Source organism: Melanotaenia boesemani, chromosome 16, assembly GCF_017639745.1.
Source record: "Melanotaenia boesemani isolate fMelBoe1 chromosome 16, fMelBoe1.pri, whole genome shotgun sequence".
NCBI classification, from domain to species: domain Eukaryota; kingdom Metazoa; phylum Chordata; class Actinopteri; order Atheriniformes; family Melanotaeniidae; genus Melanotaenia; species Melanotaenia boesemani.
This window is the reverse complement of record NC_055697.1, coordinates 7,636,518-7,650,937: the sequence shown is the minus strand read 5'-3', so window position 1 is coordinate 7,650,937 and position 14,420 is coordinate 7,636,518. Positions and strand designations below refer to the sequence as shown.

Sequence of the window (14,420 nt, the reverse complement as noted above, 5' to 3'; positions counted from 1 at the left end):
CTGTACTTAACACTAGTCCCAAGTGCTGACTGCAACCTTTAGTTTCAACCATATTACTGTTTTGTCAATCTCCAAATAACTAGAAAATGAAAATAAAACAAAACATCAGGTCCATATGAAGTGCTGTAGTTAACACATCAAAAAACAAGAACACTTTCTGAGCTATACAAGTATTGAACACATTTTTTTTGCTTTCCTTCAGCTTCAGATAAAAATTAAAGACTCATTAATCCCAGTGCTGTAAATTAGCACATCAAAAATAACATTGTTTATCATCCCAAATTCAAGTGCTGAAATACCATCAAGCCATCAATTCTAGGTGGCTACAGAAGACAAAGCAGCTATGCTGACCTCTTGCCTCTTCTTTCTTCTTCAGCCAGTCACTGAGACAGACTAGCTTGGTCACATTTTCTGGTAGCAAGGTCGCCCTTTTCTTTTGCACTATGTGGCCTGCAAGGCTAAACAGTCTCTCAAAAGGCACAGATGTTGCCGGGGAGGCCAGGTATTTGCTTGCCAGGACTGACAGCTTTTCAAAGACTCCTGAGTGAGCATACCACCACTGCAGGGGACAGTCATCAATACTGATGCTGGGCTCTGCTCTGTAGCGCTGCAGCTCTCTAGACTCCATTCCATCTTCTTCTGAATCAGTCAGACCCCAGCAGGAGAACGCTCCTCCTCTTCTTCTGAGCTGGTTCATCATCCTCTGTGGGGGGCTGGAGAGTCTCTGCTCTTCTGGGCTCTGCTGCTTGGAGCATGCTCTCCAGACTGGTCCACACCTGAATGGATGGATGAATGGATAAATGAATGAATACTAAGTGCAGCAGGCTGTTTTTTTTTATTTTATTCATTTTTATTTTGTGAAGCACTTTGTGTTGCATTTCTCATGTGTGAAAAGTGCTATGTAAATAAAGTTTGATTTGATAAATTGGGCTCATTAGTCCAGCTTATCCTTATGGTCTTTCCCTGTTCCCTCTTTTCTCTTGGAAGACATTTCAAGTTCTTAAAACATGGATCCAGTGCTGTGGCCACCATGTACCATGTCTTGTTTGCATCAGTTCGCCGTACTGCCAGTTACCTCTGGAAGGCATTCTTGAAATTTACTACATAGGCTGGATCATCATCAGTGATGTCCATGACACGGTCCAGATGGCAAAAAGCAGGCAGCACTACAGAGCAAGAGACGTAGGCCTCACCACCCAGCAGCTCAGTCACATACCTGCATAAGTGGATAATTTTGCAGAATAAACTTAGCTGGGTATTTAAAGTGTAACTGATTTCCAATTTAATTGTCCTTAAAAGTAACTGCCTAATGTTTTTCATGTTTGTTTTACAGATTTGATCTTTGTTTACATAATTAAAATGGACAGGTGTTTATTTGGGCTTACCTGCATGGTTCAAGCAGGACCTCCAGCCTCTGCAGTTTCCCCCACTCAGCCTCGGTTGGCATGACCAATCTGTGATTGTTCTGTTGTTCCAACGTCGCCTGGACAGCCTCTCTGTTGCGTAGCAGACATGAGACCATTGCCAGTGTCGAATTCCACCTGGTCGGTACATCTTGTATAAGATGCTCCCTCTTTTTTCCAAGTGCAACTTGTTGCTCGTCATGTTTTATGGTACTCGCAGGGCTTTGTTTAAAATGGCCAACAATCTTGCGGCACTTTGCTAATACACCGGCAGACCCACTGCTATTGAGGCAGACCGTGATGGCCCTCTGGAGAATGTGAGCATTGCAGGCGATGTGTGGAAGGTCTCTCACAGCAGCCAGCATGTTTGCTGCACTGTCTGTACCGATGGTGGATATCTTGTTTTCAATTCCCCAGTCATTTGCCACCTTGAGAAACTGTTCGGCACATTCATCAGCAAAGTTCCTGGTTTCTGTTTTCATGATGGTAAGTGTAAATGAGTTGAGGTTCCACTCACCATCAATAAAGTGTCCTGTCAACCCCAAATAGCAATAGGTAGGCAAACTTCTTACAAAGAAGGCATATCACTCTACCTTTATCAATGGTGCCTTCAGAACGTTTCTGAAAAGTAAATATTCCATTCATAGGACCAACAACTCTTACATGCTCCTCCATTTTCATGTCTCCCACTAATGACTCCTGACCTATGCTCCTGACCTTGCCCTCCCAACTACGACGAGAGCCTATCAACATTTTGCTAGACAAGCCTAAACACAATAACAGCCAATCAATGTCCACTTTAGGGTGTGACTGACCTTTGTTTTGTATCCCCCTTATTCAAAAAAAAAAAAACTCACATACAGTAACAGTAAAATTAGAGATCAAAAAATAGATTAACGCGATTAAATGCAATAAGTTGCCACCCCTAGCTTTAAGGGCCAAGGACAGAGGGAACAGTGAGGGTGAGCAATGAAGTGAAAAAGATCATTTCTACACGCCTGAACAGGGACTTGAACCCTGGACCCTCAGATTAAAAGTCTGATGCTCTGCCATCTGAGCTACCCAGGCCCTTGAAACACACTTTCGGTGAGTAAAATTTCCCGCTCACCTTTACTTTTTGTACCTTCGTGTTTGTCTTTGTGGTCAAGGAGCTGGAGAAGAGGGGTCCTTTATCTTTCAACAACAGTTTTCACTAGATATCATCACTAACTTGTTTTCTGCTGTCTGTCGCAGTTTGGACCTGGTTATATCCAAAATGTCAGAGAAGTGGGTCTTCAAGTAAAAACCATGACTTCCTGTCACCAGGGGGCGTGGCCAATTCATAATCCAATTTTTTACATGTAGATGTAGATGCGTTCAATTCCCCAAAAATGCCATTAACTTTTAAGGATAAAGATAATAATAAGAATACAGAAAAAAACGCTACAATTACAACAGGCCTTCACACCGCCTTCGGTTCTCGGGCCTACTTAACCCAGACCCAAATGTTTTATAACTCCACTCTCATTTGGGTGATATGCTTTAGAACTTTCCCCAATTGTTTTTTTTTTTTTTTTTTTCTTCTTCTTCTTCTTCTTTTTTTTTCCTCTGGGCAACAAAACACAAATAATTTGGCGGATAAAAGACAGAAAACTTATTCAGATCCTGCTGTCTTTACCTTTCTAAAGGTTGAATAATTTGCATCACTTAAGTCATTGTTCAAAGGTAGCTGTAAAGTAAATTTATGTATGTGAAACCATCACTGGACCCTCATTACCATAGCTTTGACATCACAAAGTTTGCCGTTGTCTCAAGAAGATGCAGTGCTTGAAATCTCATTTTAGAGGACTGTTTTAATATTCTAAGCTGTACTTTGCATGAACCCTTCAAAGAAAAAATTAGAACAAACTATAAAAAGATTTCCTTCAAGTTAAAGTCCTTTCCCTCTGTATGATCTTTCTGACTAAAAGATGATATCTGGTCAGAGCTGAAAGGATAAAGAATAAAGGGCAGTTTAATTTGGCCCTATCAAAACAATTCTGATTAATTTATCTTGTATAGTCATTCATCGGAATAATTCCTGACCTTGATGATTTCCCTCAGTACACTGACCTGTTACATCTGGTGCCGCTGGCAAGGTTGTGGCAGTCATTACAACAGATATGTGAAAATATGCATGTTCTGGAAACCCAGCCTAATGATTAAATGGGAAATAGTCACAAAAATATTATTTATTTATTCATGTCCACAGACAAGATTTTCAGTGTTTTAATGCTACTGGATCCACAAATAACCCCACAGAACAACAGACTTTCTCTGCATTTCATCAAATGCCACATCAATTGTTGCCTAACAATTACCAGGCAACAAGTCCACATTTTGGAGGCGGAAATAGGTCATGTGACTGCTGCGTTTCAAAGTCCCATCCTGACTCCATGTTTTAAATGACTGTAAAGCAGCAACACCTGCCCTGCACTGTTCTGATGCTTAGAAACCTCACCTCACAACGTTTTGCTTCTGTCCCGGTGGGCTGTAGTGTTGCTTTAAAGCCCCACTACTGAGCTTTGGCAAATTTACACATTTTGTTACCCCCTAAAAACGACTAATTTAGCGTCCATCTTGCATCCTGCCTCTTTTCCTAGCTCTCTCCAGTAAGTAAATGTCAGTCCTATGTTGACTCTTGTTCTGTCATAATATCTCTTCATTACCTGTCTTCCTCCGGTAACATCGTCTTACATTTCTTTGGTAGATCATTTATTGTGCGCATTAAAAGCAAACACTGTTGATTTCCAGTTGCTGGTGTGTGCTGCAATGCTGTACAGCAAAACAGCTGTAATGTGATGCTCTATGCTGGACTAACAAGTTGGGAAGTGTGGTTTCTCAAATTGGGGCTGTTTCAGGGCAATGACAGCTTCAGGAATTTATATAATAAATGTCAATTATATTTTACTTTTTCAAGTTAAATGTTGGCCTTGCTGATCCTTAAATGCCAGACAATTTTAGCTTGTTAAATAGTCAGATTTCACTACATTTCTTTGCTAATTTTAGAGGAATCAAAGTTGGTGTCACCTTACATATAGACATATTTAGTATGGCTATAAACTTCGTCATTGCAGCACTGCTGGCCATCTTTAGGATACAAAACAACAAAATAAACTGATTATAACCTCATTTTGCCAGTAATTAAAGGTTGATTTAAACTAAACCAAACAATTTGGTAAATAATTGAATTCAATTCTTTATCAAAAATAGATTATGGCAGGTGTTGCAGTCTGGGAAAACTTTTAGTGGCTGTCATCAAAAAAATGTCATCGACTTTGCAAATACTAACAAAGTTTTTTTTTTTTGTTTTGTTTTTTTTTTTGCTTCCACCAGTCCAAAAGCTGTGTTATCTACCCTGCAGACAAGTGTATGTATTAATTCTGTTTCCTGTTTGTGGTAGTTGAAAGTGACAACAAAAAGGAGACCAAAGGTGGCAGAGGAACTAAGGGGAAGGGAGATCAAAGCCAAACCATCAAAGCCGTGAGTTCAGTAAATTAATCTGGGTCTGCCAGATACAGACGGCAATATTACTTTTACCTGCTGTCAACACTGGCAATTATTTAAGTCGCTCCTGCTTCTCTTTTAAGTGTGGGTTTTCAATCAATTACATAATGGTTTTCATAATGATCCTATTTCTAGTTTCTCAGCATTTATTCTCTGTCTCTGCACTACTTTCTTTTTTTTCTAACTATTTTTGCTTACATTTCTTTTGCCATCTCCTCAGTCATAAACTCCTCTTGCATATTCTCTCTTGTGACTTCTCTTGGCAGATACATATATGTGTGTGTGTTTACACAACGTATCATTAATTTATTTTGTCTTTTATGATTTAATAATTGTAGATGTGGTTGCTTTTAAGCTATAATAACAAAAAATTTACTCAGGTACCTGCCAGTCATGCAAGCGCTTCTTACACCTTCCCCGTGGACACATATCAATTTAAATGTATCCTTTTTCCTATTAAAGACGTCCTTTTACAGTAAGTCTAGTTAAACACTACGACTGTGTGTTGAAGTTGTCATGGATGGACTATGGTTCTTAACTTGCCTTTTAAAGATATTGTCGATGAGGAGAGTTGTGGTAAGCAAATGAAACTGATTCATACAGATAATTTCTGTTATTGGCGTATTTAATATACTTATTTATTTCTGCATGTATACCAGATTAGAGCAGATGAAAAATATGCTAGCTGCATTTACTTTACATTCTGTCTGGGTGGTGTAAACTCCCAGATACATAGTGGGTGTTTAAAAACCCAAGACACCAAGTTCTGCTGTGATTAATGTTCTCTCTTTAACATCATAGCCAAGCACTGCCACTGTAAAGACGGGGTGCTCTACTTTCCATGTCCTTTTCTGTGCAAGTGTGAACTTTTTAATAAAAACTTCTCTTGAGGTCCTTTATGAATCCATATGCAAGAATAAAATGGAAATTAAATTAAATATACTTTTATTTATCCCAGAGGGAAATTTCATTGTTGTATTAGTTTTGTGTAAGAATTTTTGCCCACTTTTCTTTATAACATTGCTTCACTTCATTGAGATTTGTGGGCATCTGTTCATGCACAGTTCTCTTGAGTTCCCTGTACAGCATTTTAGTCTGGACTTTATTTTGGGTTCTAAACTTTGACCAGAGCTATGCAACACCTTCATTCTTTTCTTTTTAACACATTCTGTTGTTGATTATCTGCTGTGCTATGGATAAATGTGTTGAAGGTTTAGCTGTCAGCCAGAAAGCTTAACGTTTGACTCTAGAATACTTTGGTATACAGAGCCATTCATGGTCCACTCAAATACTCAAGTGTCCAGGTCTTGTGTTTGAAAAAAAGCTCCAATTATCAACTCTCCACCACTGTGCTTGACAATTGATCAAACATGATCAAACACCTCAATTTTAGTCTCATCTGCACAAACAAAATTGTCCTAGAAGTGTTGAAATGTGTTCAGACGCAACTTTGCAAACCTAAACCATGCCCACATGTTTTTATTATAGAGAGAAGATGATTTCTGTTAAAGACATACTTGTTCAGTCTTTTTGGATTTGTACTTTAATGTAGTTTAACATGTAACATGTTAACTGAGGCCTGTAAAGTCTGACATGTTGTTCTTGGGTTTTTAGTTTCCTTTGAACAGTGCACAGTCTGATATTGCGGCGATATCGCTGGAACATCCACATCTATGTAGATTAGCAACGGTTTTGAGTCTTTCCTCTTTGATTAGTCTTTTACTATAGAAACATAGACTCTAAATTATTTTGGAAATGGCTTTATAACCCACATCATTAAGGTATCATAAAAAAGGTGATACTTTTTAGATTCTTCTTTTTTGCTTTTATAGGTGCTCATACCTGATGACGGTCAATTACTCGGGTTTATTTGATAGGCAGCACCCAGCTGCTACTTCCTCTCTTTATTCTAATGGAAGCAGGAAGGGTTTAGTTAATTTCTTTACAATGTTTTTCCATCTTATTTAATAAAAGATTACATGATTTATTATGTTATTTTATTAATCTGAGATTGTATTTATCTCATTATAAGCTCTATTAAAGACCAGATGGTATTTCATTTTGTCCAGGATACATAAAACCTTAGAATTACATGACTGTATGATGTTGTCTTGCAATGGCACAGGAGGGACCAGTCTATGTAAGACATTGAAAGAAGTTTTGGAAACCCACAGCCATCTGTCAGAGGGCTTCATGGGCAGCAGGTTTGTATATTATTTTGCAAAGAACATGCTGGTAAACCGTATCTGTTGTACATTACAGCTTAGTCAGCTACTTCGGCTCTGCTAACAAATCTTTTTATTTATAGTCTTGCTGAGATAGAGCAGGTGCTGTGCAGATCCAGTGCCTTTATTTACCTGGGGAAGGACCACTTCATGGCAAACATTCCACCTGCCAAACTAGCAGCCCTCAATCTCTCTGGTACTGTACAGTCACACATCACATTTATCCTCCTTGCATTTTAGTTTGACATGAGGCCATTTGAATGTTTGTCTCTATATGAATTTTACTATGTATGGACATGAAAAATTAAGATAAAGACAAAGAAATATTTCTAACATAATATGCTAGATATTATGAAACCACAAACATATTTTTCACATGTGTGTTTAATAAGAATAAAACAATTAGTGACCAACTTTAGTAAGGAATGAAAAGATTAAATGTGCAGCAAAGCTGTTTGCAGATTATGAAAACAGAAAATGCAGCAGAAGGCCTAATCTCTTCAGACACGTCAGTCTTAAATTCCCAAAACTGTGCAGATAGAAAATTCCATGTTCTGCGGTGAGTATTTGCAGGTTTAATCATCAAAAACTTGCCATATCATTTCCATAGCTTTAGGAAATGCCTGTAAAATAATGCTTTAGAGAAAATTAGGTGAGCATTAGTAACTCGGAGTGAAAGTCGTGGATCACACTTATTGCTGCCGTTCATTGATTAAATGTGGAAATAACATCTGCTTCTCTGCAAACATGAATTTTCAAAGGGCTGTTAAAGCTGAGCTCATGTGGACATGTAGCTGAAGACTTGTGTAATGAAATATACCAAGTTTTTTTTTCTCTTTGTGGATTTGCATTTATTTATTTTCATAAGTTGTATTTGGATGATTGTCTAAAATCATAAGAGATAGCAGATCTTCTGAGCCAAACTATTCACACATTGTTAAATCATTTCAGTCTAGTTAGGACTGTCTCAGTTGATAAATGACTTATGGGGAACCAATAATTGCTGGGTGTATTTCTTTCTTTTTTTCTTTTTCTTTTACCAAAGGAGCATCTTGATATTGGTCTTCAGATATTTTATCTCTTAAAGAACTCCAAGCTGCTGCAATTTATTTACTGTTAACGGGACAAATAGACTCCAGGCTTGTGCCTTGGTTCTAAGTCATTATGTAAGGCCTCTTTCCCTTTTCAGTGCCTTGGAAAAAAATAAATAGGGCAGCATGTTTTTTCCCAGTGTGATTGGCAGATTGTCAGGTCGGCCTTGCTCGTCGCCCCAGGCCAGACATATGTGCCACCCGGTAGTCTGGCGTTAGTGCTGCTAACTATAGCGTGACTGACACCTTGGACTGAATTCCAACTGTTTTTCACAACAAACAGGATCATTCCTACTTTTTTGGCTGACAGAAAATGATTAGGTGATGGCAGATTTACATTTCTCTGAGAATAAAGGTGTCCTACAGCGGCTGCACCATCTGCACTCATATATTAACTAAGAATTATGTTGATATGCATCTTTGTCTTGGTAAATAAAAGCAGCATTTCATAATTCACCACTTGAAGGAGGAAACCTTTGACAACACCTGTACAATACTTGGAGTAGATGGAAGGCATTGTGTCACACAGACACAAATGTTGGAGGAAGTCAGCCAGAATAACTACAAGACATAAGAGTATGGTGGATGGTGGATGACTCTGCTGACAAACACAATGTGACGGATCCAGGCAGGTTCTTCCCACAATTTCTGTTTTGGAAACTGCTGCTAAAAACTGATGAAAAACACTGATAACTCCCTGATACAGGCACATGCTATGTCCCGTTTAAAACTTGATGTGGTTGAATAATTTGCAGAGACTTTCTAAAAGTGATGAATATCAAACCAAACCTTTTCCACTCATTTCCATCATTCAAACTTACGTAAGGGCATAGGGACATAAAAGTGTCCTAAAGAGGTCCCCGGAAGGCAAGTTTGTCTTTTGCATTTATGATAGATTTAGAGCAGGGGTGGCCAACATCGGTCCTCGAGCTACAATCCTGCATGTTTTCCATGCATCCCTGCACCAACACACCTGACTCAAATTAAATAGATCCAACAGCCTATAAAGATCTGGACAATGACTCATTAGTTTAAGTCAGGTGTGTCGGTGCAGGGATGCATGGAAAACCTGCAGGATTGTGGCTCTCGAGGACCGACGTTGGCCACCCCTGGTTTAGAGAATATTTATTGCAGTATGATGATAAATTAGAGCACACAGATAATTTGAACAAACAAAAGTTTATCATCAAAATATTCTATGCAGAGATGGACATCAATATTTTTCTGTTTATACTAAATATTAGATTATTTTTATGAATGGTTTCTGTAAGAAGATCAAGAAAAGACTGATAGAAAGATTTAAGCTCAACTTACATCTGCTCCTCTCTTTGCTGCTTCACTTTTATCACCAGACAAAATAACATATTGATGCCAAAAAAAGCCCATTAAAAGTTCTGAATGTAAACACAGTAATAAACCATTTACACACAGAATATCATCCTCATAGTAAATACATATATTTATATATTTGTGATCATTATGATTAGGAAAATGAAATGAAAAATGAAACAGAAGATATTTTATTAATCCCACAGGGAGACTGGAATTTGTTTATCTGTTGTTTATCATCAGTTTTATTATTATTTTAATTAAAAAAAAAAAAAAAAAACATGTTAACATCATTATGGTCTATTTTTCAAGAATCTGTACCAAATGAAAATACCTTTTTAAAGGGGTAGTGCACCTAAAAATTGTTTTTTGAGCTGTAAACAACACAGTATTACTTAATTGTGATGAAAATCACATATTGTTGATAAAATAAGTATAATTTTTATTTATTTTAAAAATGGGATTTTGTGGGTAAAAATGGGCTCATAAGGCCCGCTACAGGGTAAAACCCGGTTATGTTTTCGTGACATAGAGAGGTTATCTACATCAGGAGAAAATTTAAAAAACCCCATAGCCCCTCCCTCCAGGTGCAGATAGATGGGTCCTCACCTTGCAGGCATAGAAAACCACGGTAGATTTGCTAGTTTCAGACTTCTATTCTTTCACAGAGTTTCTGATGAAATATTCATGCAATGGGACAGATTTGTGCTTTTGAGGGTTGTAACACCGGATTTTATTCTTTACCTGCTGATCCTCACCTGGTGACAGACAGCAGCTCAGATAGTAGCAGCATCAACTAACAGCAGCACTTCCTGCAGCTGCCACAACCTGCCGCGAGTCTCCACAGCTTTCCAGAGCTGCTGGAGCCGCTGACAGGCCAGCGTAACATCACTAACGGCTCAGACTGATAAGTAAAATACCACTCTGTGGCGTAGGTGCTTTGTGAATCTTGCTAATGAGCTGAGCTGCTGTCTGCCAATCATTTCTGCCTGTGTATCCCGACCCGCCCACCTTCTGCTCCCTGATCACCACACATCTCCCACACCAACTATTGAAGTTTCAGGCATTTTTCAAATTCGGCAGTGGGTGGAGTTACACAAAAAGTAGAGGGTGTAGTTACACTTTATGTCTATACAATGTAGGTCAAGCAAACATTTCAGTATGCCATGTTATGATTAAGTTTTATTATTATGTTACAACTCTGAGTACTAAAGCTCACCAGCTTCTCCACCTGCCTCAGCATCTCCGCCTCTCTCTGAACAGCTTTGATTCTGTCACCTGACAAAATAACACATTGATGTATGTTAATAAAACAAGTTATTTGCTTTGTATCTGTTACATTTCATAACTAAATAGTTCAAATACAGGTGTAATTGAGCCATTTGTAGAGACTTTCTGAGAAATAACGAATAACAAACTAAACACTTTACCCTCACCTACATCATACACAGCTCTTGTGTAAAATGAAATCACTTTTAATCTGTAATGCTTGACAATGCAGCCAGATAAAAATTCAGAAAGTAAAACTTGCTGCACTGGACCATATGCTTTATCTGTGTTAGCGTTAGACGGATGCTTCATTGAGTATATCAGCTTTAGAGAAAATAAATTGTTCGGTTGCAGCATGATATAAATTTTATTTGTTGTCCTCAGAGTGTCGCATGGCTTTGCTCTTTGACCGAGTTTGGAGAAAAGCAAGAGTTCATCATCCGTCAAACCTCAGTTACCAAAAGAGGTAATGAAGTTCTGTCTTTTTGTGGGCTTTCCTACACTCGTAACAGTTTTTTGGCTTTTTGTTTTGGCAGCGTTGAAGCTTTTTACGTGGTAGTGTACAGAAGTTAGGCTTCCTCTCCTCTTGTCTTTACTGACCTCACAACTTCTGACCTCTCTAGTGTCGGTCGCTTCTCCCTGGAGAAACCATTGGAGACTGCTCTGCTGTTGAGTTGGGCTGGCGTCGGCTGTATTGTGCTCAACCAGTGGCACAGCAGCCTTCAACAGAACTCACATAATGCTGCCAATGTGCTAGACAGTAAGTTTTGGACATATTCTCTATTTCTGTCAACCTAATATGTCATAATAGAGTGTAATTAAAACTTTTACAGCCATATGTTGGAAAGCAGAATAACACTACCCTGAAATTATGTTCACAACATGGGTAATTCACTTACCTCTGATCCCCTGACATTGTTTCCTCGGAGACGCCTGGAAAACTGATGCTGTCATGGCTAAAACATTTTTCACAAGTTGATATTTGCAGATCATTGAATGGTACCATGAATGAGCATCTTTAAAGGTGTTGTAGTAAAACAGATAAGATTCATCGTCATCAGTGTCTGTTTAAAATGTTCTGTGGGATAGGACCCTGATTCAGTGCTGATTATCAAAGACTGGACCTAATGAGGATCTTGATCCAGAGTTTTGTTAATATAAAATAAAAAAAAAAAGAATAGAAACTAAAGTAAAACTGTTTGATGCAGAGATGACACTAGTCCTCTTTAGACCTGTGGATCCCAAATACACCACCAGTCCAGGATGTAGACTGGTCCAAATAAACCCAGAACAGAACACTATGTATGTGAACGTGATACCATCAGTGCACAAAGTTGATCCAAAGCGAACACAGCTGGGTGCAGATGTTGTCATCTGAAACAAAGAAAGCAACCTGGAGATCAAAGAATATTGGGCCTCATTCACCAGCTGTGCTCACGAACAAATTTGTTCATAAGTCCTTCTTACAAACTTTTCATCAAGCTTGTGGCATTCATGAAAATCTTTGTTTCTTGGATGTGTTCTTAGGTAAAAACAAATCCTACGAACACTCAGGAGTACTCTTATGAACATTTGAATGTCAAGCATCAGTTAGTCATTTGTGTTGTCTTCTGTTGTCCAGCTGATTAAAATACAGTGATAAAATTACTCATGTTTTTAAAATAACTAGAAATAAATAGGATACGATTGTAATATCTTGCTAACATTATAATTTCCCATGGAGCAAATTTGCACTATTTTTTTATTCATTTCATTCATTTAAGGTCAAGTTTCGGTCAAGAAGGGATTTAACTGGTCTTCCTAATGCCACTGATGCAATAGACTGCATCTGTTCCCTCAACCGAAAGGACATCGCTTTATAAATGTCCAAGTCACCTGTGACTCCCAGATCCACCTGATGAATGTGGTCTTTAATTTGCTTTGCAAATTGTAGAAGGTTCAGTATGTAAAGAGAGATTAAAATTTATTTTACAGTGTGTACCACTTCCCTTATAAGCAACTACTCTACCAGAATGTTGGTTGGATGTGCTCATGGGACCAGACTGCAGGATCGCTGTCCAAGTTCAGCAGAAATTAATTGTTCACATATCACTTTAGAAATGAAGACAGTTTTCAGATTACATCTTCTTATTTGTTTTCAGTCTTTTGGCTTCCTGTTTATTTTCTGTTTATTAACCTCATCTGTATCACCTGTCTGTGCCCATAAAGGTCAAGTCTTGACTCTTTATGGGCATTTTGGGCATTTGCCTGCAAAGCATATCAACTTCCAGAGAGATTGGTATTCAGCAATCTAAGAGAAAAGATACAAACAGCTTAAGAAGATTTGTAAGAAGATGTTTGTAAATGAGGTCCAATTATCTGATGCTACCATCCTAAAGGCGAATTTTACTTTACCACATAGCTTTGTGATTAAAGTCTGGGTGATGAACTGGCTTTTCTGTAGTCCAGTACTGTCATGCATTGAAAGTATTTGGCTTCAGTGAATAAGAATATTCAGCAAAGAAGGCCTGAAATTCTTCGTTTAAAAAACTAATCCACTTCAACATTTTATACAATTTAATGTCCAAGCACAGACTCCAACTCACTGCACCATGTTTATATTTTACAGTGTACTGTCATTTTTTAAAAATAGGGTAGCACAATTGGTATGTCATCATTTGTTGCAGATTTACTAAGGGTCAGACGGACCTCTGGCCAGACTGTCCATGCCCTGAGGAGAGGCACAAGCTCAGAGATGCCACATCACAAGGTCACAGTATCACACGGTACCGGGCACTCTGCTCACAGCCACATCCAGTCTCACACTTTCATGCAATCAATTTACAACACATCACACTATAATGCTAGCTTAGCTGAATGTAGAGCCAGCTGCACACACAGTTAAATATGTCTGTCACATGTCTAATTACACCTTTCTCTGCAGATGAAGTCCTTCTCACTGACTCAAAGGAAGATGAGCTTCAGTACAAGTCAGCTCTCCAACCATCGGCCTTCAACTGTGTTCTCTATGGACTTCCTAACCTAATCGTACCTTAATATACTTTAAACCCTCTGTTTTTCTCTTTCATTTTCCAAGTCAAAAAAAGTACAGGCATACATAACACAGAGCTTTACTTTTTTGCTGCATGTAAAAAAACTAAAGCTTCTGTCATATGAAGGGTTGTAAATATTTCATTAAAGAAGCATCCATGAATCCCTACCTTACATTCTCCATTTGGTATTTTGATGAAAATCCAGATCTGTACACAGATAAATCTAGACTTCTATTTTACAAATACTCACATGAACATTGCAATTACAATGTCACTAAGAAGCATGCCACTGGTGTAATCAATCTATAAAAACAGAGGCAGAAAACAACAGCTTGAAGTCAGATTTCAACAGGAAACTAAATTTCTCTTTCTATAGTTTAAATATTTTCATGTTTATTTTAAAGCGGAGTTATGTGACATAATCTGTGACTGCAGCTCTCTTCTCTTTAAATGTCACATTAAATAACTAGAGATAATTATTTTAAATATCAGCCCACAGCTGAACGCAATCATTGCTGATACATGCTGTGCAAGTGTGTCAGCAAG

At 38.2% G+C, this 14,420-nt stretch overlaps 1 protein-coding gene and 1 non-coding gene across 6 annotated transcripts in view; one reads left to right on the top strand and one right to left on the bottom strand.

Moving 5' to 3' along the window:
• Nucleotides 1-14,204, top strand: part of LOC121656168 (cilia- and flagella-associated protein 46) — an 81,603-nt gene extending 67,399 nt beyond the window's left edge. For 4 of the 5 annotated variants that reach the window (XM_042011246.1, XM_042011247.1, XM_042011248.1 and 1 more), the window contains 9 exons: nt 4,825-4,904; nt 5,309-5,369; nt 5,481-5,504; nt 7,054-7,132; nt 7,237-7,349; nt 11,227-11,308; nt 11,439-11,602; nt 13,509-13,607; nt 13,766-14,203. In XM_042011246.1, coding sequence (XP_041867180.1) covers nt 4,825-4,904; nt 5,309-5,369; nt 5,481-5,504; nt 7,054-7,132; nt 7,237-7,349; nt 11,227-11,308; nt 11,439-11,602; nt 13,509-13,607; nt 13,766-13,878 — 815 coding nt within the window. In that variant the 3' untranslated portion in view covers nt 13,879-14,203. Of the gene's footprint in view, nt 1-4,824; nt 4,905-5,308; nt 5,370-5,480; nt 5,505-7,053; nt 7,133-7,236; nt 7,350-11,226; nt 11,309-11,438; nt 11,603-13,508; nt 13,608-13,765 lie in introns of all 5 variants that reach the window. The other variant, XM_042011249.1, reaches the window with a different exon arrangement.
• Nucleotides 2,399-2,471, bottom strand: trnak-uuu. Its single transcript has one exon. It is a non-coding gene; the product is annotated as a tRNA-Lys (tRNA).
• Nucleotides 14,205-14,420: the final 216 nt, after the last annotated feature.